The 25444-nt window shown below is 42.0% G+C and overlaps 1 protein-coding gene across 1 annotated transcript in view; it reads right to left on the bottom strand.

The window, feature by feature from the left end:
• LOC106571850 (dedicator of cytokinesis protein 3) overlaps positions 1–25444 on the bottom strand; it is a 72194-nt gene that overhangs the window by 44561 nt on the left and 2189 nt on the right. Inside the window, exons 2-6 of the mRNA XM_082961980.1 lie at positions 18577–18660; positions 18369–18409; positions 15953–16008; positions 13269–13365; positions 10117–10265 (exon numbers count right to left, since the gene is read on the bottom strand). Coding sequence (XP_082818106.1) covers positions 10117–10265; positions 13269–13365; positions 15953–16008; positions 18369–18409; positions 18577–18660 — 427 coding nt within the window. The remainder of the gene's footprint in view (positions 1–10116; positions 10266–13268; positions 13366–15952; positions 16009–18368; positions 18410–18576; positions 18661–25444) is intronic.

Below are 25444 nucleotides of genomic sequence, written 5' to 3'. Positions count from 1 at the left end.
TCAGAATAAGGCTGTAACGTAACAAAATGTGGAAAAAGTCAAGGGTCTGAAAACTTTCCGAAGGCACTGTATAACATATATAAGGTCGCTTTGTCAAGTACTGAATTTCAAGCGCATATTCAACTACAAAGACCAGGGAGCTTTTCAAAAGCATCAAAGAAGGGCACTGATTGTTAGATGGGTAACGATAAATCAGACATTGAATATCTCTTTAAACTCAAGTTAATAATTATGCTGTGGGTGATGTTTTAAATCACCCAGACACAAAGATGCAGTCGTCCTTCTGAACTGAGCTGCAGGACAGGAAGGAAACTGCTCAGGTGGTAAAACAGCTACCGAGTTCAATTGCGGTTATGGGAAGGGAAAAATAAAAAATGGGGATATCGCAACATTGTAGTGACTCCACAATAATTACCTGAATGTTTTAAAGTGAAAAGAAAAATTCAAATATACAGAGCAAAAATACTCCAAAACATATATCAAGACACTAAAGTAATACTGCAAAAAAACACAGCAAAGGAATACACTTTTTGGCCTAAATGCGAAACCTTATGTTTGGTGCAAATCTAACACAACACATCACTGAGTACCTGCCTCCTTTTAAAAGCATGGAGGTGGCTGCATCATGGTATGGGTATGCTTAACATCGGCAAAGACGGGGGAGGTTTTCAGGATAAAAAGAAACGGGATGGAGCGAAGCACATGAAAAATCCTAGAGGAAAACCTGCTTCTTCTACTTTACAACATACCTTTCAGCTGGCCAAAAACAGGGCAAATACACATTGGAGTTGCTTACTAATGTAGATTTGTGGCCAAGTTACAGTTGACTTAAAATCTGCTTGAAAATCTATGACAATACTTGAAAATTGCTGTATAGCCACAATCCCCAACACCTTGACAGAGCTTGAAGATTTTATAACAAGGAAAATGGGTATGCAAAGCTGTAAGAGACTTACACAAGAAGCCTCACAGCTGTAATCGCTTCCAAAGGTGTTTCAAACAAGTATACACTCAGGGGAGTGAATTCTTATCTAAATAAAATATAATCCAATTTTTTAGGTCACATACATTATCACAGGTGCAACGAAAAGCTTGTGTTTCTAGCTCCAACAGTGCAATAATACCCAGCAATAACAAACACAAATAAAGAAATTAAGAAGAATCAGAACGAGCAATGTCAGAGACCTGGAATAAATAAATAAATAAATAAATATATATATATATATATATATATATATATATATATATATATACACATATATATATATATATATACACACTGCTCAAAAAAATAAAGGGAACACTTAAACAACACATCCTAGATCTGAATGAAAGAAATAATCTTATTAAATACTTTTTTCTTTACATAGTTGAATGTGCTGACAACAAAATCACACAAAAATAATCAATGAAAATCCAATTTATCAACCCATGGAGGTCTGGATTTGGAGTCACACTCAAAATTAAAGTGGAAAACCACACTACAGGCTGATCCAACTTTGATGTAATGTCCTTAAAACAAGTCAAAATGAGGCTCAGTAGTGTGTGTGACCTCCACGTGCCTGTATGACCTCCCTACAACGCCTGGGCATGCTCCTGATGAGGTGGCGGATGGTCTCCTGAGGGATCTCCTCCCAGACCTGGACTAAAGCATCCGCTAACTCCTGGACAGTCTGTGGTGCAACGTGGCGTTGGTGGATGGAGCGAGACATGATGTCCCAGATGTGCTCAATTGGATTCAGGTCTGGGGAACGGGCGGGCCAGTCCATAGCATCAATGCCTTCCTCTTGCAGGAACTGCTGACACACTCCAGCCACATGAGGTCTAGCATTGTCTTGCATTAGGAGGAACCCAGGGCCAACCGCACCAGCATATGGTCTCACAAGGGGTCTGAGGATCTCATCTCGGTACCTAATGGCAGTCAGGCTACCTCTGGCGAGCACATGGAGGGCTGTACGGCCCCCCAAAGAAATGCCACCCCACACCATGACTGACCCACCGCCAAACCGGTCATGCTGGAGGATGTTGCAGGCAGCAGAACGTTCTCCACGGCGTCTCCAGACTCTGTCACGTCTGTCACGTGCTTAGTGTGAACCTGCTTTCATCTGTGAAGAGCACAGGGCGCCAGTGGCGAATTTGCCAATCTTGGTGTTCTCTGACAAATGCCAAACGTCCTGCACGGTGTTGGGCTGTAAGCACAACCCCCACCTGTGGACGTCGGGCCCTCATACCACCCTCATGGAGTCTGTTTCTGACCGTTTGAGCAGACACATGCACATTTGTGGCCTGCTGGAGGTCATTTTGCAGGGCTCTGGCAGTGCTCCTCCTGCTCCTCCTTGCACAAAGGCGGAGGTAGCGGTCCTGCTGCTGGGTTGTTGCCCTCCTACGGCCTCCTCCACGTCTCCTGATGTACTGGCCTGTCTCCTGGTAGCACCTCCATGCTCTGGACACTACGCTGACAGACACAGCAAACCTTCTTGCCACAGCTCGCATTGATGTGCCATCCTGGATGAGCTGCATTACCTGAGCCACTTGTGTGGGTTGTAGACTCCGTCTCATGCTACCACTAGAGTGAAAGCACCGCCAGCATTCAAAAGTGACCAAAACATCAGCCAGGAAGCATAGGAACTGAGAAGTGGTCTGTGGTCACCACCTGCTGAACCACTCCTTTATTGGGGGTGTCTTGCTTATTGCCTATAATTTCCACCTGTTGTCTATTCCATTTGCACAACAGCATGTGAAATGTATTGTCAATCAGTGTTGCTTCCTAAGTGGACAGTTTGATTTCACAGAAGTGTGATTGACTTGGAGTTACATTGTGTTGTTTAAGTGTTCCCTTTATTTTTTTGAGCAGTATATATATATATATATATATATATATAAATAAATAACACTACCAGTCAAAAGTTGACACATCTACTCATTCAAGGGTTTTTCTTTATTTTTACAATTTTCTACATTGTACAATAATAGTGAAGACATCAAAACTATGAAATAACACATTGAATCATGTAGTAACCAAAACAAATCAAAATATATTTTTGATTCTTCAAAGTAGCCACCCTTTGCCTTGACAGCTTTGGACACTCATGGCATTCTCTCAACCAGCTGTATGTGGTAGTCACCTGAAATGCATTTCAATAAACAGGTGTGCCTTGTTAAAAGTTCATTTGTGGAGTTTCTTTCCTTCTTAATGCGTTTGAGCCAATCAGTTGTGTTGCAACAAGGTAGGGGTGGTATACAGAAGATAACCCTATTTGGTAAAAGACCAAGTCCATATTATGGCAAGAACAGCTCAAATAAACAAAGAGAAATGATGGTCCATCATTACTTTAAGACATGAAGGTCAGTCAATCCGTAAAATTTCAAGAACTTTGAAAGTTTATTCAAGTACAGTTGCAAAAACCATCAAGCGCTATGATGAAACTGGCTCTCATGAGGAAAGGAAGACCCAGTTACCTATGCTGCAGAGAATAAGTTCATTAGAGTTACCAGCCTCAGAAATTGCAGCCCAAATAAATGCTTCAGAGTTCAAGCAACAGACACATCTCAACATGAACTGTTCAGAGGAGACTGCGTGAATCAGGCCTTCACGCTTGCATTTCTGCAAAGAAACCACTACTAAAGGACACCAATAAGAAGAATAGACTTGCGTGGGCCAAGAAAAATGAGCAATGGACATTAGACCGGTGGAAATCTGTCCTTTGGACAATGACCCTTACACACATCCAGGCTGGAGTGCTGCATCAGATGACCTGGCTTCCACAACCACCCGACCTCAACCCAACTGAGATGGTTTGCGATGAGTTGGAACGCAGTGTTAAGGAAAAGCAGCCAACAAGTGCAAAGCGTATGTGGGAACTCCTAAAAGACTGTTGGAAAAGCATTCCAGATGAAGATGGTTGAGAGAATGCCAAGAGTGTGCAAAGCTGTCATCAAGGCAAAGGATGGCTACTATGAAGAATTTAAAATATATTTTGATTTGTTTAAACACTTTTTTGGTTACTACATGATTCCATGTGTTATTTAATAGTTTTGATGTCTTCAGCATTATTTTACAATGTAGAAAATAGTAAAAATAAAGAAAAACCCTTGAATGAGAACAGTGCCTTGCAAAAGCGTTCATCCCCCTTAGCGTTTTTCCTAATTTGTTGCAATACAACCTGTAATTTAAATGGATTTTTATTTGGATTTCATGTAATGGACATACGCAAAATAGACATAATTGGTTAAGTGAAATGGGAAAAAAATGACACGTTTCGAAAAAGTAAAAAAAAATAAGAAAAGCAAAGTGGTGCGTGCATATGTGTTTACCCCCTTTGCTATGAAGCCCCTAAATAAGATCTGGTGCAACCAATTACCTTCAGAAGTCACATAATTAGTTCAATAAAGTCCACCTGTGTGCAATCTAAGTGTCACATGATCTCAGTATATATACACACACCTGCTCTGAAAGGCCCCAGAGTCTGCAACACCACTAAGCAAGGGGCACCACCAAGCAAGATGCATCATGAAGACCAATGAGCTCTCCAAACAGGTCAGGGACAAAGTTGTGGAGAAGTACAGATCATGGTTGGGTTATAAAAAAATATCTGAAACTGATATCCCACAGTGCACCATTAAATCCATTATTAAAAAAATTGAAAGAATATGGCACCCCAACAAACCTGCCAAGAGAGGGTCGCCTACCAAAACTCACAGACCAGGCAAGGAGGGCATTAATCAGAGAGGCAACAAAAGAGTCCCAAGATAACCCTGAAGGAGCTGCAAATGTCAAAAGTGGAGATTGGAGTATCTGTCCATAGGACCACTTTAAGCCGTACACGCCACAGAGCTGGGCTTTACGGAAGTGGCCAGAAAAAAGCCATTGTTTAAAGAAAAAAAATAAGCAAACACGTTTGGTGTTCGCCAAAAGTCATGTGGGAGACTCCCCAAACATATGGAAGAAGGTACTCTGGTCAGATGAGACTAAAAATCTGCTTTTTGGCCATCAAGGAAAATGCTGTCTGGCACAAACCCAACACTTCATCACCCCAAGAACACCATCTCCACAGTGAAACATGGTGGTGGCATCATCATGCGGTGAGGATGTTTTTCATCGGCAGGGAATGGGAAACTGGTCAGAACGTAAGGCATGATGGATGGCGCTAAATACAGGGAAATTCTTGAGGGAAACATGTTTCAGTCTTCAGAGATTTGAGACTGGGACGGAGGTTCACCAGCAGGACAATGACCCTAAGAATGCTGTACACTTGAAGAACAGGCAAAAATTCCAGTGGTAGATGTGGCCAACCTTATAGAATGGCAAAAGGGTTTTCTAATGATCAATTAGCCTTTTAAAATGATAAACTTGGATTAGCTAACACAACGAGGCCTCTGTACGCCTATATAGATAATTCATTAAACATCAGCCGTTTCCATCTACAATAGTAATTTACAACATCAACAATGCCTACACTGTATTTCTGATTAATTTGATGTTATTTTAACGGATTTTTTTTTTCTTCCTTTTCTTTCAAAAACAAGGAAATGTCTATGTGACCCCAAACTTTTGAATGGTAGTGTGTGTGTGATATATATATAAATAATAAATACACACTATATTGTATATAAATATACAGTGCCTTCACCCCTTTACATTTTCCACATTTTGTTGTGGTACAACCCTTAACTCAGTTGTCTGAGACGAAGAAGGAAACCGCTCAGAGATTTCTCCATGAGGCCAATCGTGACTAAAACAGTTACAGAGTTTAACGGCTGTGATAAGAGAAAACTGAGGATGGATCAACAACATTGCAGTTAGTCCACAATACTAACATAAATGACAGTGAAAAGAAGGACGCCTGTATAGAATTAAAATATTCCAAAACAAGCATCCTGTTTGCAATAAGGCACTAAAGTAAAACTGCAAAAAATGTGGCAAAGAAATTCACTTTATGTCCTGAATACAAATCATTATGTTTGGGGCAAATCCAACACAACACCTCCCTGAGTACCCCTCATATTTTCAAGCATAGTGGTGGCCGCATCATTTTATGGGTATGCTTGTGATCGTCAAGGACTAGGGATTTTTTTTTAGGATAAATAGAAATGTAAGAGAGCTAAGCACAGGCAAAATCCTAGAGGAAAACCTGGTTCAGTCTGCTTTCCAATAGACACTGGAAGACAAATTCACCGTTTAGCAGGACAATAACCTAAAACACAAGGCCAAATATACACTGGAGTGCCTTACCAAGATGACATTGAATGTCCCGGAGTGGCCTAGTTACGGTTTTTACTGAAATGGGCTTGAAAATCTATGGCAAGACTTGAAAATGGATGTCTAGCAATGATCAACAACCAACTTGGCAGAGCTGGATGAATCTTTAACAAGTAATATGCAAATATTGTACAATTCAGGTGTGCAAAGCTCTTAGAGGCATACCCAGAAAGACTCACAGCTGTTATCGCTGCCAAAGGTGATTCTAACATGTATTGATTCAAGGGTGTGAATACTAATTGAAATGAGATATCTGTATTTCATTTTCAATTCAATAAATGTGCTAAAACAAAAACATGTTTTCACTTTGTCATTATGGGATATTGTGTGTAAATGGGTGAGGAAAAACAATTTAATACATGTTTTATTATTAAGGCTGTAACACAACAAAATGTTGAATAAGTCAAGGGGTATGAATACTTCAGCCACACAGTAAGTCAAAAGTTTGGACACACCTACTCATGCAAGGGTTTTTCTTTATTTTTACTATTTTCTATATTGTAGAATAATAGTAAAAACATCAGAACTATGAAATAACACATATGGAATCATGTAGTGACCAAAAAAAGTGTTAAATCAAAATATATTTTAGATTCTTTAAAGTAGCCACCTGTTGCCCTGATGACAGCTTTGCACACTCTTGGCATTCTCTCAACCAGCTTTACCTCGAATGCTTGAAGGAGTTCCCACATACACTGAGCACTTGTTGGCTGCTTTTCCTTCACTCTGCGGTACAACTCATCCCAAACCATCTCAATTGGGTTGAGGTCGTGTGATTGTGGAGGCCAGATAATCTGATGAAGCACTCCATCACCTCTCCTTCTTGGTCAAATAGTCCTTACACAGCCTGGAGGTGTGTTGGGTCATTGTCCAAAGGACAGATTTCCACCGGTCTAATGTCCACTGCTCGTGTTTCGTGGCCCAAGCAAGTCTTATTGGTGTCCTTTCGTAGTGGTTTCTTTGCAGCAATTCAACCATGAAGGCCTGATACACGCAGTCTCCTCTGAACAGTTGATGTTGAGATGTGTCTGTTACTTGAACTCTGTGAAGCACTTATTTGGGCTGCAATCTGAGGTGCAGTTATCTCTAATGAACGCATCCTCTGCAGCAGAGGTAACTCTGGGTCTTCCTTTCTTGTGGCGGTCCTCAAGAGAGCCAGTTCAAGATGATAGCGGGATGAACAGGCCATGGCTCAGGTGGCTGAGGTCCTTGATGATGTTCTTGGCCTTCCTGTGACACTGGGTGCTGTAGATGTGCTGTAGGGCAGGCAGTGTGCCCCCGGTGATGCGTTAGACTGACGTTAGACTCCACCCTCTGGAGAGCCCTGCGGTTGCAGACGGTGCAGCCCGACAGGATGCTCTCTATGATGCATCTGTAGAAGTTTGTGAGGGTCTTAGGGGCCAAGACAAATTTCTCCAGCCTCCTGAGGTTGAAGAGGCACTGGTGCACCTTCATCACCATGCTGTCTGTGTGAAGGGACCAATTCAGGTTGTCAGTGATATCCACGTAGATGAACTTGGAGCTTTTGACTCTCTCCACTGCGGCCCCATCAATGTGGATTGGGGCGTGTTTTCTGCCCTCTCCTGTAGTCCACGATCAGCTCCTTCATTTTGTTGACGTTGAGGAAGTGGTTATTTTCCTGGCACCACTCCACCAGGGCTCTCACCTCCTCCTTGTAGGCTGTCTGATCGTTGTTGGTAATCATGCCTACCACGGTTGTGTTGTCAGCAACCTTTATGATTGAGTTGGAGACATGGGTGGCAATGCAGTCATGGGTGAACAGGAAGTACGGGAGGGGGCTGAGCACGCACCCCTATGGTGCCCCCGTGTTGAGGATCAGCATGGCAGAGTGGTTGTTGCCTACCTTCATCACTTGGGGTCGTCCCATCAGGAAGTCCAGGACCCAGTTGCACACAGAGGGTTTCAGTCCCAGGGCCCTGAGCTCAGTGATGAGCTTGGGAGGGCACTATGTTGTTGAAGGCTGAGCTGTAGTCGATTAACAACATTCTTACATAGGTATCTCTCTTCTCCAGGTTGGATAGGGCAGTGTGCAGTGCAATGGCAATTGCTTTATCCGTGGATCTGTTGGGGCGATATGCAAATTGTAGTGGGTCTAGGGTGTCGGGTAAGGTGGAGGTGATATAGTCCTTAACTAGCCTCTCAAAGCACTTCATGATCGTTGTTCTGCCCCTGAACAAGGCAGTTAACCCACTGTTCCTAGGCCGTCATTGTAAATAAGAATTTGTTCTTAACTAACTTGCCTAGTTAAATAAAGGTAAAATTAAAAAAATTAAAATGACAGGAGTGCTACGCGACAATAGTAATTTAGTTCAGTTACCTTCAATTTCTTGGGTACAGGAACAATGGTTGACATCTTGAAGCAAGTGGGGACAACAGATGGTGATATGGAGAGATTGAATATTTCTTTAAAAACTCCAGCCAGCTTGTCTGCACTTGCTCTGAGAAGACATCTGGGCCGGTGGCCTTGCGAGGTTTAACACCCTTAAATCACTTACTCACGGAGAATGATGGAGAATGAGAGCACACAGTCCTTGAAGCAGGCGAAGGTGTTTAGCTAGTCCGGGAACGAGGTGTCGGTGTCCGCAACGTGGCTGGCTTTCCCTTTATAATCTGTGATTGTCTGGAGTCCCTGCCACATACGCTGAGTGTACAAAACATTAAAGATACCTGCTCTTTCCATAACAGACTGACCAGGTGAATCCTGGTGACAGCTATGATCCCTTATTGATGTGACTTGTTAAATACACTCCAATCAGTGTAGATGAAGGGGAGGAGACAGGTTAAAGAAGGATTTTTAAGCCTTGTGACAATTGAGACATTGATTGTGTTTGTGTGCCATTCAGAGGGTGAATGGGCAAGACAAAATATTTAAGTGCCTTTGAATGGGGTATGGTAGTAGGTTGCCAGGCACACCAGTTTGTGTCAAGAACTGCAACACTGCTCGGTTTTTCACACTCAACAGTTTCCCATGTGTGTCTAGAATGGTCTACCACCCAAAAATCCAGCCAACTTGGAAATCCAGCCAACTTGACACCTGTGAGAAGCATTGGAGTCAACATGGGCCAGCATCCCTGTGAAATGCTTTCGACACTTTGCATAGTCCATGCACAGCCGAATTGAGGCTGTTCTGAGGGCAAAAGGGGGGTGTATGACTCAATATTAGGAAGGTGTCCTTAATGTTTTGTACATTCAGTGCAAGTCCCGTTTTGCCTCTGATTGCATTACGGAGGTCGTAGCTGGTCTGTTTGTACACGTCCATGTTCCCAGTCACATTGCCATGGTTAAATGTGGTAATTTGGGCTTTCATTTTTGCATGAATGCTGCCATCTATCCAAGTTTTTTGGTTTGGTAAGTATCTAATCGTCACAGTGGGAACAACATCCTCTATGCCCTTCCCGAGTCAGTGTATACATCGATACTATTCTCAGAGGCGACCCGGAATATTTCCCAGTCCGCGTGATCAAAATAATCTTGAAGCATAGATTCCGATTGGTCAGATTAACGTTGAACAATCCTTACCACGGGAGGTGTATTCTGCCTATAGGTGGTGAGGAGCAGAACGGAGGCGGGATCTGATTTGACAAAGGGAGAGCGAGGGAGGGCCTTGTAATCAAGGTATATTAGTAATACATTTTTTTAACAAATCCAAGGTGGGTGAATACTTATGATACCCACTGTATAGATTATCTAGGAATCGCTTTGTATAAACAAATCTGCTATATGACCGTGTCAATACATTACATCTACATTATGTTCTGTAGCATGATACAGTATTACAAATGCACACACAAACATGATATGGGCCCTGGCCCATGCGCTACACTACATCAACTCACTCGTTGCCCCAGTCCAGGCGCACGGTTATGTGGCGTTTGATCTCTCTGGTCTGGTCCTGGGCCAGGTGACCTTGGATGAGCTGCCGACGCAGGTCAAAGAGCTCATTCATCACATGACGCAGCTTGTGGAACAGGTCCACCTTGTGCTTCTGTGGGGATCACACACACAACAATATGATCAAAACATACATGTAACATTACACATTGGCTCTTGGACATTCCCACAATACAGTATGTCTATATTGGTCTGGACTCTGACGTTTCTATGTTAGTATCTCCATTCTTATGAGCGTTCCCTGGTCTGCTATGGAAGTAACAGCAACTCCAGCTCCAGGCACCCTCATGATTCAATCCATGGTTTTAAATAGACTTCCATTATGAAACACACAACTAAGCAACTAGCTGCTGTTAGATTGCAAGTGTTCCTCCTGACAGTAGTAGAAGGTCAGGGTTATGAGACTGTAATGAGTGTTAATGAAACACACTAACATGGCTGTGTCATGAAATAATTATGCAGGAATTATACAGCTATAAAGGAAAATGGGCATTCAGTGAAACCTGTTTCTCTGTTAACAAACAACCAACAAGGGTCTTTCTTTTCTACTGGAGGCTACATAGTTACCACATGAGTTCCACTGATAGAGCTAAAGTACCAGCACAATTAATTATACAAATACAAATATAATGTCCTACTCAGTCCTTACAGGGTTTCATCAGCAAAAGTAGTTTCTCCATGATCAAGGACAGCACTTTTAATTGAAGCATTTTATATTCCTCCCATTGGCCTGACAAGCCCACACTACCTCCCAGGTTTGTTGATATAAGTGCAAAGTTTAACCGCATCTACAACGTTCATGTACATTTAATGAGGGTAAAAATGTCATGTTTTCAACCTGCTGGTGGCTGTAGGAAAACAACGATTTTAGTCAGAGCTGATTAGGCCTCTCGGTCGGCTGTTCTGTGAGGCCTAATTATGTACATTACAACAGATACACACTAATTCAAAGGCCATCGCTCCCTGAGGTACCACCATGCATTCTAATTGCAATATGCCTTGAGCGCAAAACATTAAAGGAAAACAAATAAAATGTAAACATCAGGCCCAGGGGTGTCAAACATATGGCGTGGGGGCCAGATCTGACCCGCGAGGGGGTCTAATCCGGCCCACGAGCTATAAATAATATTCCAAGAATATATATACTTGCAAATTACTAAAATCAAATACAAACTGTGTAGAAATGATAATGGACCTACATTATTACAGTTTCTTCACTGTGTCCAGCTCACTAATAATCACTGAAATGAAAGCTAGAAAGTCAAGGAGCATATAAATTCCAAGAACGATGGATAGAGGACAAATAAATAAATAAATACATAAAATATATATATAAATAAATACATAAAATTCATAAAATATATATATATATATATATATATATATATATATATATACACACATTTTCAGTGCAGCCCTACGGACCTGGAAGAATGAATGCGACCCCCGGGGCAAAATAAGTTTGACACCCCTGATTTAACATTTGACATTTTAGTCATTTAGCAGACGCTCTTATCCAGAGCGACTTACAGTAATGAATGCATACATTTCATACATTTTCCCCCCCCCCCGTACTGCATGTGCAGTGCAGTCTTCCATCACATGTACAGCTGATTCTCAAGATCTGGTACACTAATGAAATGCTATTGAGCCCAAACTACTACACTGTCTGAGCCAAGGACTACATGCTTTCTGGTAAATTTTGATTACAGTACTGTGTGGGGTGAATATATTTTATAGGACATACATGATTTTTTGTTAACTAGTAAATAGTAGCCTACAGCAAAGTGTGTTTAAATCATTTCTAACTTGTTAACAATTTCTGCTAGTTAGTTTTTGCTACCATGTGGGTTTTACTGAGGAGTGTTAATTCACCTGTTTCCATACACGTTTCATTTTAAAACATTTATCTTAACAAAGGAGTTGTTTAATCTAACTGCTTAACTATTTATCTGTACATGAAATTGTTTTTTTGTTTTTTTTTACTCATTTTCTCCCCTAATCTTTACAGGAAAATGCCACGGGCACTACCTGATGTGTGGAGACATTTCACTGCAGCTAATCTAGAAGGAAAATTTAGCCAATGATACATCCTGTTTTTATGGATGGTAACCGTGGTGACTGGCTACACTGGCTACCACACAGGGGGGGCAGAGTGAGCGCCCGAAATGAGTAGTGTTAAATCAGTGGTTCGAATTTGTTGTGCTTGACAGTAAGTTACATCACCACAGTCCTGCCCTAGGCTCCTTGGCTGCTCTGAGCATGAGCAGTCCTCAGTGATAGGTTATGTAAAAAGTCGCTGCCAGCCAAGCTCGACAAAATCTCCCTCCCTCTGCTCAGGTCAAACCTCAGCTACGTATATCCTCCTGCCCCCTCCACACTTAGCAAGATTGGGGTTTATTTAGGTCTCCATAAACATTTATACAGTGGGAGGGTGATGATGATAATGCTGCTGGCTGAATGTACAATACTGTATTGAGTTGTAAGGTGACTGTATAATAGCCCATAACATAAACATTATCCTGGGCCAGATCTGTGTTCCTTAGCTATCTCCTCTGACAATCATTGTCATGAATGGCATGCCAATGATAGAAGAGTTGGCTACAGCACAGAGAGATCTGGGACCAGGTTAGGCAAAGAAGCATAGTAATGGCAGAATTACATTCTGTGAAATTGCCTATGATAGCTATCTACTACGACATTATTTATAGACAATTACTATTTTGGGATTTACATAGGCAGGATAAGATGATGAAGAGTGGAATTACAGCCTATATGACATGCTATGGGGAATCATGGGAAGGGGATGTATATACAGCATGTTCAACCCCAATGGTTTTTGCTATCCCCAGTCTTTTGCAAATAGACATGTTTTTTTCAGCTATTGAATGAGGTGAACACTGCATACTGCAGGTAAAAATGTATATCTCATCAAATCTTTTGAGCCAAGTATGTAAAGCAGGGGTGGGTGCAGCTCCTTTCCTCTTTCCCTTTCTGATCAACCACTCTTCTAACCCTGTACGTTGCATTTAAATGGAGTCAGTGTTTTCTCAAAGCTAGACAGAGGTTTCCCAGTGAGAAGTGAGGCGATACCGACCACGTAGAGTTGCTTCCACAGCATGCCCCATTCCTGCAGGGTGGAGGTGGTCTCAGTGATAATAGGGTCTTCCAGAGGCACCACCGTCTCACACAGCCTAGGGTGAGACACACACACAGTTATAGAAACAGAGTTAGACACTTGAAAACCTAAAGATTAGACAGAGACAGACATATCTGCCTACAGTACAAATAGAGAAAAACCCTCTCACAAATGAACAAACCAACACACACACTTAGATCACTGCCATGTGCTGGCACTGTAATGACATAACTCTTTCATGATGAAAAACTACATTTCACTAAATTGTGAAATTAGGATTATAAAGGATCACTAGAGCAAAACCACAATAGACAATTTATATTTCAGAGTGCCAACCATGAGACTAAATGAAAGACAAGAGAAAGACCTTAAGCAGGAGAAAAGGAGAAGATAGCCAGGTTATGTTGTGAAATGTGGTTCTCTGCACTCTGGCTTTGGATTCCATAATGTTCTACTATGTATTGCCTACATTAAAAGACCCAAATTGTGTCAAGCATTAATTTGTTCTGTAGAAAATGTGTCTAGTTAAAAACATAAGACAGTCCATCCATTACATAACAAGTCAGAATGATACTCTATAGCTCTGATGCACTGGGAGAACCTGTTGGTGTTTTCATATCATTAACCAGACTAAACTGCAATGCACATTTCCCAAGTTCAACCCTTTGAACGGCGAAGTGTAATAATGACAATTTCCAAGTCTGCACCTTTAATTGTTTTAAAAGCAAACGAGAGCTCTCTGAATGTGTGTTATAAGTGCACTGGAGGGTGGTGATATAACACTATGAACTATCCTCTCAGTCCACACTGTCACTGATCCCTGCCTGCAGATCTAATCTCCATCAACACTGGCTGATAAAGAGCTTGCCTGCCTCTGTCTTTGCACTGCCCTCTCTCTGCTTCCACTGCCATGAACAGCTTTTGTGCCTTAAACAGCAGCACAACAACTCGGATGACCACTGGTGTCGTGTGTGTCCGTGGGAGAGTAGTGTGTGTGTGTGTGTGTGTGTGTGTGTGTGTGTGTGTGTGTGTGTGTGTGTGTGTGTGTGTGTGTGTGGGCATGCTTCACTGGCAGAGCAGAACTAATGCTGTTTAATTACAGATCCTCACAGATCAGTGATGAGGGATATGAGGCAACAGAAATGCGTGGGACATGCACACACCACCCCATTGTTGATTACTAAACCTTACCCAATGGCAGCTCTACAATATGTTGTGGAAAAGATAGAGCTTCCTTTGGCTTCCATTAACCAGTGATTCTCCACCTTATATCTGAAACTATTGGCACCCTTGATAAAGCTGAGCAAAAAAGACTGTATAAAATAAATACAAATACTGAGCTGTTGTATGCAACATAAAAAAAGGGAAATTATATTATACAATTTCTCAGAGGAAGGCTGTTTTTTTTTTTTTTTATCTCGAAAAGATAAGGGGTCAATACTATTGGCACCCATGTTTTCAATACTCCAGCATCCTCCCCTTGCGAGGATAACGACACCACGCCTTTTCCCAAAAATATTTCTGAGTTTGGAGAACACATTGGGAGGGATCTTAGACCATTCCTCCATACAGAATCTATCCAGATCCTTGATACCCTTCGTCTGTACTTATGGACTGCCCCCTTCTATTGAAACCACAGGTTTTCAACAGGGTTTAAGTCCAGAGACTGAGATAGCCATTGCAAAATGTTGATTTTGTGGTCAATTAACAATTGTTTTGTAAATTCTGATGTGGGCTTGGGGTTATTGTCTTGCTGGAAGATATATTTGTGAGCAGAGGACCAGTTCCAGTCCAAGTGCCAATACCATTTAGCAAACGGCATCATGAACTTCACCAAGTACCAGAACATTTTAGCCAAAAACCTGGTTGCCTCTGCCAGGAGGCTGAAACTTGGCCGCAAGTGGATCTTCCAGCAAGACTATAACAATAACCCAAGCACACATCAAAATCCAGAAATAAATTGTTAAAAATCAACATTTTGCAATGGCCATCTCAGTCTCCGGACTTAAAGTAGTCCCGTGTGGCTCAGTTGGTAGAGCATGGTGTTTGCAACGCCAGGGTTGTGGGTTCGATTCCCACGGGGGACCAGTACGAAAAGAAAAAAAAATATATATATAAATAAGATGTATGAAATGTATGCATTCACTACTGTAAGTAGCTCTGGATAAGAGCGTCTGCTAAATGACTAAAATGTAAATGTAAACCCCATCGAAAACCTGTTATTTGAATTTAAGAGGGCAGTCCATAAGCTCAGACGAAGGATAACAAGGATCTGGATAGATTCTGTATGGAGGAATGGTCTAAGATCCCTCCCAATGTGTTCTCCAATCTCATAAAACATTTTAGAAAAAAGGCTCAGCGTCATTATCCTCGCAAGGGGAGGGTGCTGGAGTATTGAACAGAGGGGTGCCAATAACTTTGACCCTTATCTTTTTTTAGATTCAACAAAATCTCTTTCTCTGAGTAATTGTAGTAAAATAATATAATTTCCCCATTGTTTCTGCATACAATATAGCTCAGTATTTGTATTATTCACTTGATATAGTAGTTTTTGCTCATCATTATCAAGGGTGCCAATCATTTCAAACCTGAATGTATCTCTGACAAACAGGGCTCATGTGATTTAACAGAAAGAGACTCACCCTCTGTTGGTGACTGTGGATTTCTTCAGGTGGACATAGTTGGTTGGGAATATACCCTGATGGATGGAAAGGGCAGAAGTGTAATACAGAAATGTAGCAAGGTGCTGCAACTGAAGACCATAGTCCTGTGCTCTACATGCATGTAAACAGTATGTCACACATGTTGCATGTGTGTTCCTGTGTTGTACATGATATGCATTGGTCAACTGTAATGTGGAGCAGTAGTTAGAGGAGCGGAGTACTTGACAGAGAAAAACTACTGTAGCAACAAGCTACTCTTAGATTGTGGCTATTTTAATACTGCTCTAACTCTGACACACACACACAAACTGAATATGCAGCAGCTCAACCCCAATCGTCGCTTAGCTGGGAAGGGCATGAGACAGAACAGTGCCAACTGCCACCCTTGCAGTTCCTCTCTCTGGCTCTAATCTGCCAGATGTGATGAATTGGGCACAGTGAGCACAGTTAATTGTGGCGGCTCGGGGAGAGTATGAGGGCAAGTGAGGGAGCGTGGGAGGAAGAGTACATAAAAATGGAGGCGTATTGGTGGGGGACTGTAACTAGCTGATGAGAGTAGTGAGAGCAGAATGGGCATTAGCATCCCATAAGACCTCTAGCTATCTGCCAGGATTGTGAGGAGTTTTAGTGTGTCTTTCTGGAACAGTATGTTATCTGACAACTAATTCTGACTGACCTTTAATTTCAGCTCGACTAAAAAGAATGATGAGACAGCAGAGGTATTGTCTATCACTGTCATGACATTGAAGAGGAGTAAACCACATACAGATCTGGGACCAGGGCCAGGCTAAGGTATCACAGGTTCTTCACTGGGTTCACAGCTTATTAAGATACTGACTGAGTGAGGCCTCCCGAGTGACACAGTGGTCTAAGGCACTGCATCGCAGTGCTGGAGGCGTCACTACAGACCCGGGTTTGATCCCGGGCTGTATCACAACCGGCCGTGATCGGGAGTCCCATAGGGTGGCGCACGATTGGCCCAGCGTCGTCCGGATGAGGGGAGGGTTGGGGGGGCTTTACTTGGCTCATTGTGCTCTAGTGAATCCTTGTTGTGTGCCGGGCGCCTGCAGGCTGACCTCGGTCGTTAGGTGAACGGTGTTTCCTCCGACACATTAGTGCGGCTGGCTTCCGGGTTAAGCAGGCGGGTGTTAAGAGGCGCAGTTTAGCGCGTCATGTTTCAGAGGAAACATGACTCGACCTTCGACTCCCGAGCCCGTTTGGGAGTTGCAACGAAGAGACAAGATCGAAATTGGGGAGAAAAAGGGGGTTTTAAATGTTTTTTATAAAAAGATACTGAGTGATTGGTATCATGTGTCAGACATTTTGATTTGGAACATGAAGCCGGAAAAACAGGTACAGTTATTAACATGGTTTACTGAACAATTGATTGGATCGGAAGTGGATGCGTCTGTAATATATAATAAACGTACTGCAGTGCAGAACATATCGATGGCAGCAGCTAGTGGAACATTGCCTGGAGGTTCTGTACCTATTTAGTTCAAACATAGTGTACGTACACATCCAACAAACTTCCACAGGTGCAGGCAGGTACTAATAATAGCATTAAAAAAATATGAATACCTGCACACTTAGTAATCGAATCAAAATCGAAAAGAAACCATGTTTGTCGTTTCGTGATGTATTGTTGTATTTCTGTGCATCTTGGCACAGTATAAAAGCTAGGACACATTTTTTTCTTACTGTACCTTTTGAGACCTTGTGTTAATGGAGCTCTACCTGGAGGAGAGGTTTGCCAGTTTACATGGAACTGCATGTCAGAACAGCAGCCTGAGCAGGCTCTCTGGAGGGAATGTACTAGCAGGAGACGCCTGATTGTGGGTGGGTGGATGGGTCGGTGTGTCTCTCTCTCTCTCAACACAAATGGTTTCATGCTTTTATCTTATGATGCAAGCTCCAACGTATTCTCCCATTGGAAGCAAGATGAAGTGTACAGTAAACACAGTGCCACATTGTAGGCCTCTGTGTGAGCGGTAAAACACTATTTACCACAGAGGATCCATCAGTATGTATGTGTGGGTGTGGAAGGTGAACTGATCAAATAAATGGTGTAACTCTTATTGTATATGTACCGCTACTCATCCAATACAACACCTCCAGAAATCCAAAGTGTGCATTGTATTCTCTGCCACACAGAGAGGAGAGAAAATATGGTAGATTGCACCTAACGCATACTAATTGCGGTGCCCACACATGCTTACTTTTCTTAGTGTTGTCATGCTGAGGTTGCATGAGGATTCACTTTGCTGTGAATAAATAGCTTCAAACAAACAGTGGCTGATAGCTGTCTGGTCTAACAGGACCACTCTCAATAATAGCAGCAATACAAGCAGTGAATGTAAAGTGTGATTCTAAAAGAAAAGGCTGATATGTTTACCTTGATTGAAGGCTTCTTGGTGGAAAACCCTCTGTACCAGCCTAAAGAGAAACCAAAGATTCATAGTCCCTGTTCAGCTGGTTGATATGTCTACACACACACACGCATGCACACGCGCACAAACCACAAAATGCTTTTTTTAGATGAAGGTAAAATGAGTATACTATACAATGTTAGTCTCTATAAACTGTTATTCAGCAGCTCTTACCTTCACTCTTCTCCAGGATCTGCACAGTCTCTCCTATCTCCAGAACCAGGGCCTGACATACTGAGCCCCGGAAGTTACAAATAACTGAGAAGAGAAAAAAAATGGTAAACATTGTTAACTTCATGAAGTTATGTCTGTTTTAGCCAATGTGTTTGTTTGTTTTTTATGATATTGTTTATTCAGTGAATAGATTACTCAAAGCTCTGCTCATCATTACATCCCTTTCCTGTAAACAGAAACAGTCAAGTACACAGCCTAAGGATGAGATACTCTGTCCTTGGCTTTATCCTTGTGTTACTTTCCACAAGGTGCATCCCTCCCCATCAGTCATGTTTTCAAACGGCATGTGTTTTGGTTTGTCGCCGAGCTGTTATCACAGCTTTTTTAATAAGCTGTTTCCTGCAAACATCTAAACAAGTCCTCGCGAAGGAGCCCCAGCTCAACCAACTGTAAACAGGCTCCCCTCCCTGAAGTGTGTAGGCATTTTAAAAAGGCAATTCATTCTTAAGCAGTCCTGATTTTAATGCAATGTTAAGTTAAGTCTCCAAATACGGACCCTACAAACAGCACACATTCTGCTGCTAAATAGTAGGGGTAAACGCTCCTCCATCATATCTTTGCATAAATCTTCAATGCTGAACTGAACTGTCTGTTCTCACTGCAGCATAAATTCAACCAATGCCCTTTAAAGTATGCAGAGTACTGCTGGCTGAATCAAATACTGTGACTCAGAGAACATGATTAAGATGCATTAGCGCCATCTTCAGGAGACCCGCACTATAGAGTACTACCTTTAATACCTCTTAATGGTGCATCAGTCGAGTAGCAGAGTAACTTAACAGCAGAACAGAGATGTAATGTCTACAGGCCTCAGTACAAGGCAAACTTGTTTGGCGACGACAGGGCTCCATTCACGATTCCAAAACCCACAAATGGTGGCCCTTGGAGGAGAGTTCTGTGTGAGTCATTATGCTAATGACCCAGTCAGGGGACCCAATGAGCGGGGGGAGGGGAGAAGGGAGAGGCCAGAGCACTTGTTCGGTTTGTGGGAAACGAGCACTTAGTTCCTCTGCTACGGTAGCTATGGCAACAGATCATCTATAAAACTGTAGGGCTTTCTTCACTGTATAACTGCTGCAGGGATATGGGCATTTTAAAATGGCAGGAATATAGATGTGTTGCTGCTGCGCACAGGGTCCAAATCACAAGCACAGGGCATAGATCAGATGGAGAGATAATCTGAACATATAACCATCTAAGTGACAAGAGAGAAAGACTTAAAGAGGGATGTTCTTGTCACCTTCTCTAACTCGGCTTCAGATCTACCTGGCCTAAACATTCTCTACTTGAAAGTCCTCGTCTTTTAATGTCCCCTAGTTCATTTAAGTTGCGTAATTACACTGGAACCATTATGAGACGCTCAGCAGAGTGCCCATGTCAGAACAAGATGGGACTGTTACACTAGAGATTGCGGTTCTATTTCACAGGCTCTGTTGACACTGCTCTTTACTTGGATTTGAAGAATTCCCTTGCTGAAATCTGGATCCATGTTTTATCTCCAATTACATCACTATTTCCCATATTGTGCCTCAAAAGTAATGCACAATATAGGGAATTGGGTGTAATTTGAGACGCAAACCCAGAAACAAACAAACAAATCTGCATTACTAAAAAGTATTGAACTCACTTCCTTTTCCATCTATCCATCTTTCTATCATAGGCCTACTGGGGTGGTGCCCATCACGACCCCAACAGTACAGTTACTGTACACAGCAATGCAGCAATACAGGGAGTGACTGTAACAACAACAGTTGAGTTCAGCCAGAGTTCAGATACAAACTGAAAATGTTGATGTGTGAGTAAGATACATTAGGGTGTGTGATAAATTAGACTTGGCAGAAGCAAGGCATTTTCACAATCTTAATCAACAACTGGTGTGAGTAAAATAATAACCAACAGTAATGGCTGTGCTCACTCATCGGAAAACAAACCAAGACAAAAATGTACAGTAAAAGTAGTGAAGTGAGAGTAATATCTAAATGGGCAAAAGGAAAATGTATGAACTATGTTAGAGTATTAGGTTGCATGAAGTGCCACTGTTGATGATTTGCAACAAACTGATGTTAGTTGATGAGCCTGCTTACGATAGCAATGAAGTCTGAATATGGCATAACTGTGTTAGGAAGTTGCTCCTAATTCCTCAATTTTGGAATTCAGATTAAGCTTATTTTTGCAGAGATTCAGCCGAAGCCATTTTTTAAAAGGCAACAGCAGTTTCTGTGGGCCCACATAACAATATACGATGATGGTAGGCAGATGCTGCAGTTTCGTGCTCCCTGCAGTGTGAAAACAGAGGAGAAAAGGACCACAGACAAACCCACCCAACCACCCACACCAACAGAGAGAAAGAGACTTACTTACACACACACACACACACACACACACACACACACACACACACACACACACACACACACACACACACACACACACACACACACACACACAGAGAGAAAGAGCCTTGACTACACAGAAGACAGAGATCAAGGTTAAGTCGGTGTTGCTTTGGAAATTAGTAAGCCAATGTTGTGGAGTTACTGGCTCCTATCAGTCATCCTTTGTTAGGTTTGTAAAGTGAACAAGAGAAAACAAGCTCAGTTGAATTGGTCCTTGCTTTTTAAAACAGTGTTTACATTGTTCACTTTTATATCACATGGACGTCTACAAAGCCATTTGTATGGTTGTCTCTATCTATTCAACCCAGGTCTTTACAGTGTGTGTCACTCTCTCAGTCCCCAGGCTAAATCAACCATGCAAATAGCCTCGCTAAAATATGCACAGCACACAAAAGTATCATTACTATGCACCAATTTGTATGGTCATCAAAATGCCACAATGTGGAAAAAAATTGATTTATAGAACTATTCATTCAAATGAAAATCAAAGTAGTTTCTCTGGCGATAAGATAATGAACTCCAGACTGAAGTCACAGTCATCCAAGAATGATCTATCTATTCTTTCACCACAGACATACACATCACTCATTGTAAATACCGCTTAATTGAACATGGAGGTAGGTAGGTTACTGTTCTCTCAGTTCAGTTTTGATTCTGTGTTGATGGAAACATTTAGCAGACAGAAGGCACACATGGTCAGGAAAACAAAGCTGAGAGACAGACATACTGTACTAGATTGTACTGTACTATGCCCTGAAGGGCAGTGTAAAGGGCAGCAAGCATCAAACCCCACCAACAAGAGTAAATGCAACCCTACATCTCTTTTTGGGCCAACTTCACATGAACTGAAGCAAAAGCAATGTATTTACATAGTAATTATGTTGACAGGGACAGCATAACAACAGTACACCGAGGGTGGGCATTGTTTCTGAGGAGGTTTTATGGTACCATAAAGAATGTACAGAAAGGAGTATACTAACAGATGGATGTTAAAGGGACAGTTCACACACATTTAAAAAATGACATATCCCATTCAAGTCACGGGACGATATCAGCAACTTTCACGCATCGAATGAAATCATTTATAAGCGACTTTGTTGAGCTTCACAATCAATTATAGATGTTTTCAGATCATTTGGACATGATGCGCGAAAAATGCTAATATTGGTCCCATGACTGGAAACAGTGCCAGGGAAACTTAACCGAAGCATAGATTGCTGTCATACCTTGTCCATTGAAAGCTTGCCGGGTAATGAAACCAATGTGTCATTTTGTAACATGGGTGAACTATCCCTTTAAACTGTGGCATCTTTACTTGCAAGATCATCTAAAACTACAGAGAAATAAATGTCTTGAAGGACATCACATTACTGATGTACAATGCGTCTTACCCTTTTTGACCACTGTATGCAGATCATTCTTAAATCTGTGATTGTTTTACTATTATTTAAGTGCTGTATTGAATAAAAACTTCCTGGATGCTTTTAGAGCCAAACCAAAACATTACTGGTAGGGCTGGTGATCACAGTGAAGCGCATCACAGATTAGTTCCTTTAGCCATTCCAGTAATGCATTGTGACTAAGCATGCAGACCCCGGAGGTCCTGCTTCTCTCCTAGATTCAGTAACCCTGTCCTAGATACTCAAATGGCAAAGTAATAAATGACACAAGAGCCTTTTCTGTTTGGCCCAATGAGTCATGCTGTTCAGCATGACCTGAATGCACGCTCACTCAGACACACACCGCATCACTGGGCTGTTCTCAGGTCCTGCTAACCTTAGGACTTCTGCCACGCGAGTGCCCGAGTGCTTTTGTCAGATCTGATTTCAGAACAGCAGCCACAGCTGTCTGAGTGAGTATGGCACCCATCTGCAGTGGAGATCACATGACTACTTGATGACCACGTTACCTTTTATTACATCTCGAAAGAGCAAACACTCCAGCAAACACACATACACAGATGCCAACAGACACACATGCCACCCACCTACATACGCACGCAACACAGACAAACGTTTAAAAATAGGCCATATTGGACTAACGCTGAACTTTCTACTGATGAGAGGAGAAATCCCATTGATTCCAGAAGCGTTTTTACTCAAGTTCTGTTTAACAACCTGCAGCAAAGGAGGTGATGAGTGGTTGTGTCCTCAGCGGGTTAAAACCATTAAGAAATGGTGCTTAGAGTACACCAAACGCTGTAATCCCCCTACCAAATGGACATTAGCTGGATGTCCTGCTTTATGTAAGTATGGCTGTCCATTCATATTATTATCCAAGATGTCATAGCTTCAAATTGCCATGACTTTCTAATTCACAGTTGAAGTCGGAGGTTTACATACAGTCAGGTTGGAGTCATTAAAACTTGTTTTTCAATCACTCCACAAATTTCTTGTTAACAAACTATAGTTTTGGCAAGTCGGTTAGGACATCTACTTTGTGCATGACACAAGTAATTTTCCAACAATTGTTTACAGACAGATTATTTCACTGTATCACAATTGGGTCAGTGGGTCAGAAGTTTACATACACTAAATTAACTGTGCCTTTAAACAGCTTGGAAAATTCCAGAAAATGATGTCATGGCTTTAGAAGCTTCTGATAGGCTAACTGACATCATTTGAGTCAATTGGAGGTGTACCTGTTGATGTATTTCAAGGCCTACCTTCAAACTCAGTGCCTCTTTGCTTGACATCTTGGAGAAATCAAAAGAAATCAGCCAAGACCTCAGAAAACAAATTGTAGACCTCCACAAGTCTGGTTCATCCTTGGGAGCAATTTCCAAACGCCTGAAGGTGCCATGTTCATCTGTACAAACAATAGTACACAAGTATAAACACCATGGGACCACGCAGCCATCACACCACTCAGGAAGGAGATGCATTCTGTCTGCTAGAAATTAACGTACTTTGGTGCAAAAAGTGCAAATCAATCCCAGAACAGCAGCAAAGGCCCTTGTGAAGATGCTGGAGGAAACAGGTACAAAAGTATCTATATCCACAGTAAAACGAGTCCTATATCGACATAACCTGAAAAGCCGCTCGGCAAGGAAGCGGCTCCAAAACCGCAAGGAAGCGGCTCTTGCACTGCTCCAAAACCGCCATAAAAAAGCCAGACTACGGTTTGCAACTGCACATGGGGACAAAGATCGTACTTTTTGGAGAAATGTCCTCTGGTCTGATGAAACAAAAATAGAACTGTTTGGTCATAATGACCATCGTTATGTTTGGAGGAAAAAGGGGGAGACTTACAAACCGAAGAACACCATCCCAACCATGAAGCACGGGGGTGGCATCATCATGTTGTGGGGGTGCTTTGCTGCAGGAGGGACTGGTGCACTTCACAAATCATGAGGAAGAAAAATTATGTGGATATATTGAAGCAACATCAAGACATCAGTCAGGAAGTTAAAGCTTGGTCACAAATGAGTCTTCCAAATGGATAATGACCCCAAGCATACTTCCAAAGTTGTGGCAAAATAGCTTAAGGACAACCAAGTCAAGGTATTGGAGTGCCATCACAGAGCCCTGACCTCAATCCTATAGCAAATGTGTGGGCAGAACTGAAAAAGTGTGTCTGAGCAAGGAGGCCTACAAACCTGACTCAGTTACACCAGCACTGTCAGGAGGAATGGGCCAAAAGTCACCAACTTATTGTGGGAAGCTCGTTGAAGGCTACCAGAAATGTTTGACCCAAGTTAAACAATTTAAAGTCAATGCTACCAAATACTAATTGAGTGTATGTAAACTTCTGACCCACTGGGAATGTGATGAAAGAAATAAAAGCTGAAATAAATCATTCTATTATTCTGACATTTCACATTCTTAAAATAAAGTGGTGATCCTAACTGACCAAAGACAGGGATTTTTTTACTAGGATTAAATGTCAGGAATTGTGAAAAACTGAGTTTATACGTATTTGGCTGAAGTTTATGTAAATTTCCGACTTCAACTTATTTTTATATTGAGTTGCACTTGAGCCGTTGCATGTGGAGGTGCAAGGGCATGCCAATGTCAGAGCCACGAGGGGCAGATGTTTCTGAACCAGAGTGAGAAGTGAATACAGTCATGTGTACAGCTATCGCTAACTACCATATCACCTCACTACCACCAGATACAACTGTTGGAACTACCTGAAAATCACCTGCTAAGTTTGGGAAGAGGACACAGGGGTGAGATACTGTATAGTGACGAAGACATTCACAGAGACGCATTATGTCCAATAAAAAAAAAAACTAAGGAAACAAATGAGGTTTTCTAAAAGGAGACATTCAATTTTCATTATGTGGGTTCTACATTTTTCTTTGTTAGCCTGAGCCCATTAAGATAAGATGGGAGGAATGAGACCCACAGAGAACAGTACAGCAGCTTTTAGACAGTATGGTAGAGGTTACCCCTAAAACAGATCTAGGA

This window comes from Salmo salar, chromosome 15 (genome assembly GCF_965601325.2).
Source record: "Salmo salar chromosome 15, fSalSal1, whole genome shotgun sequence".
NCBI classification, from domain to species: Eukaryota; Metazoa; Chordata; class Actinopteri; order Salmoniformes; family Salmonidae; genus Salmo; species Salmo salar.
The sequence above is the reverse complement of the archived record's forward strand: the minus strand, read 5'-3'. Positions and strand labels throughout refer to the sequence as shown.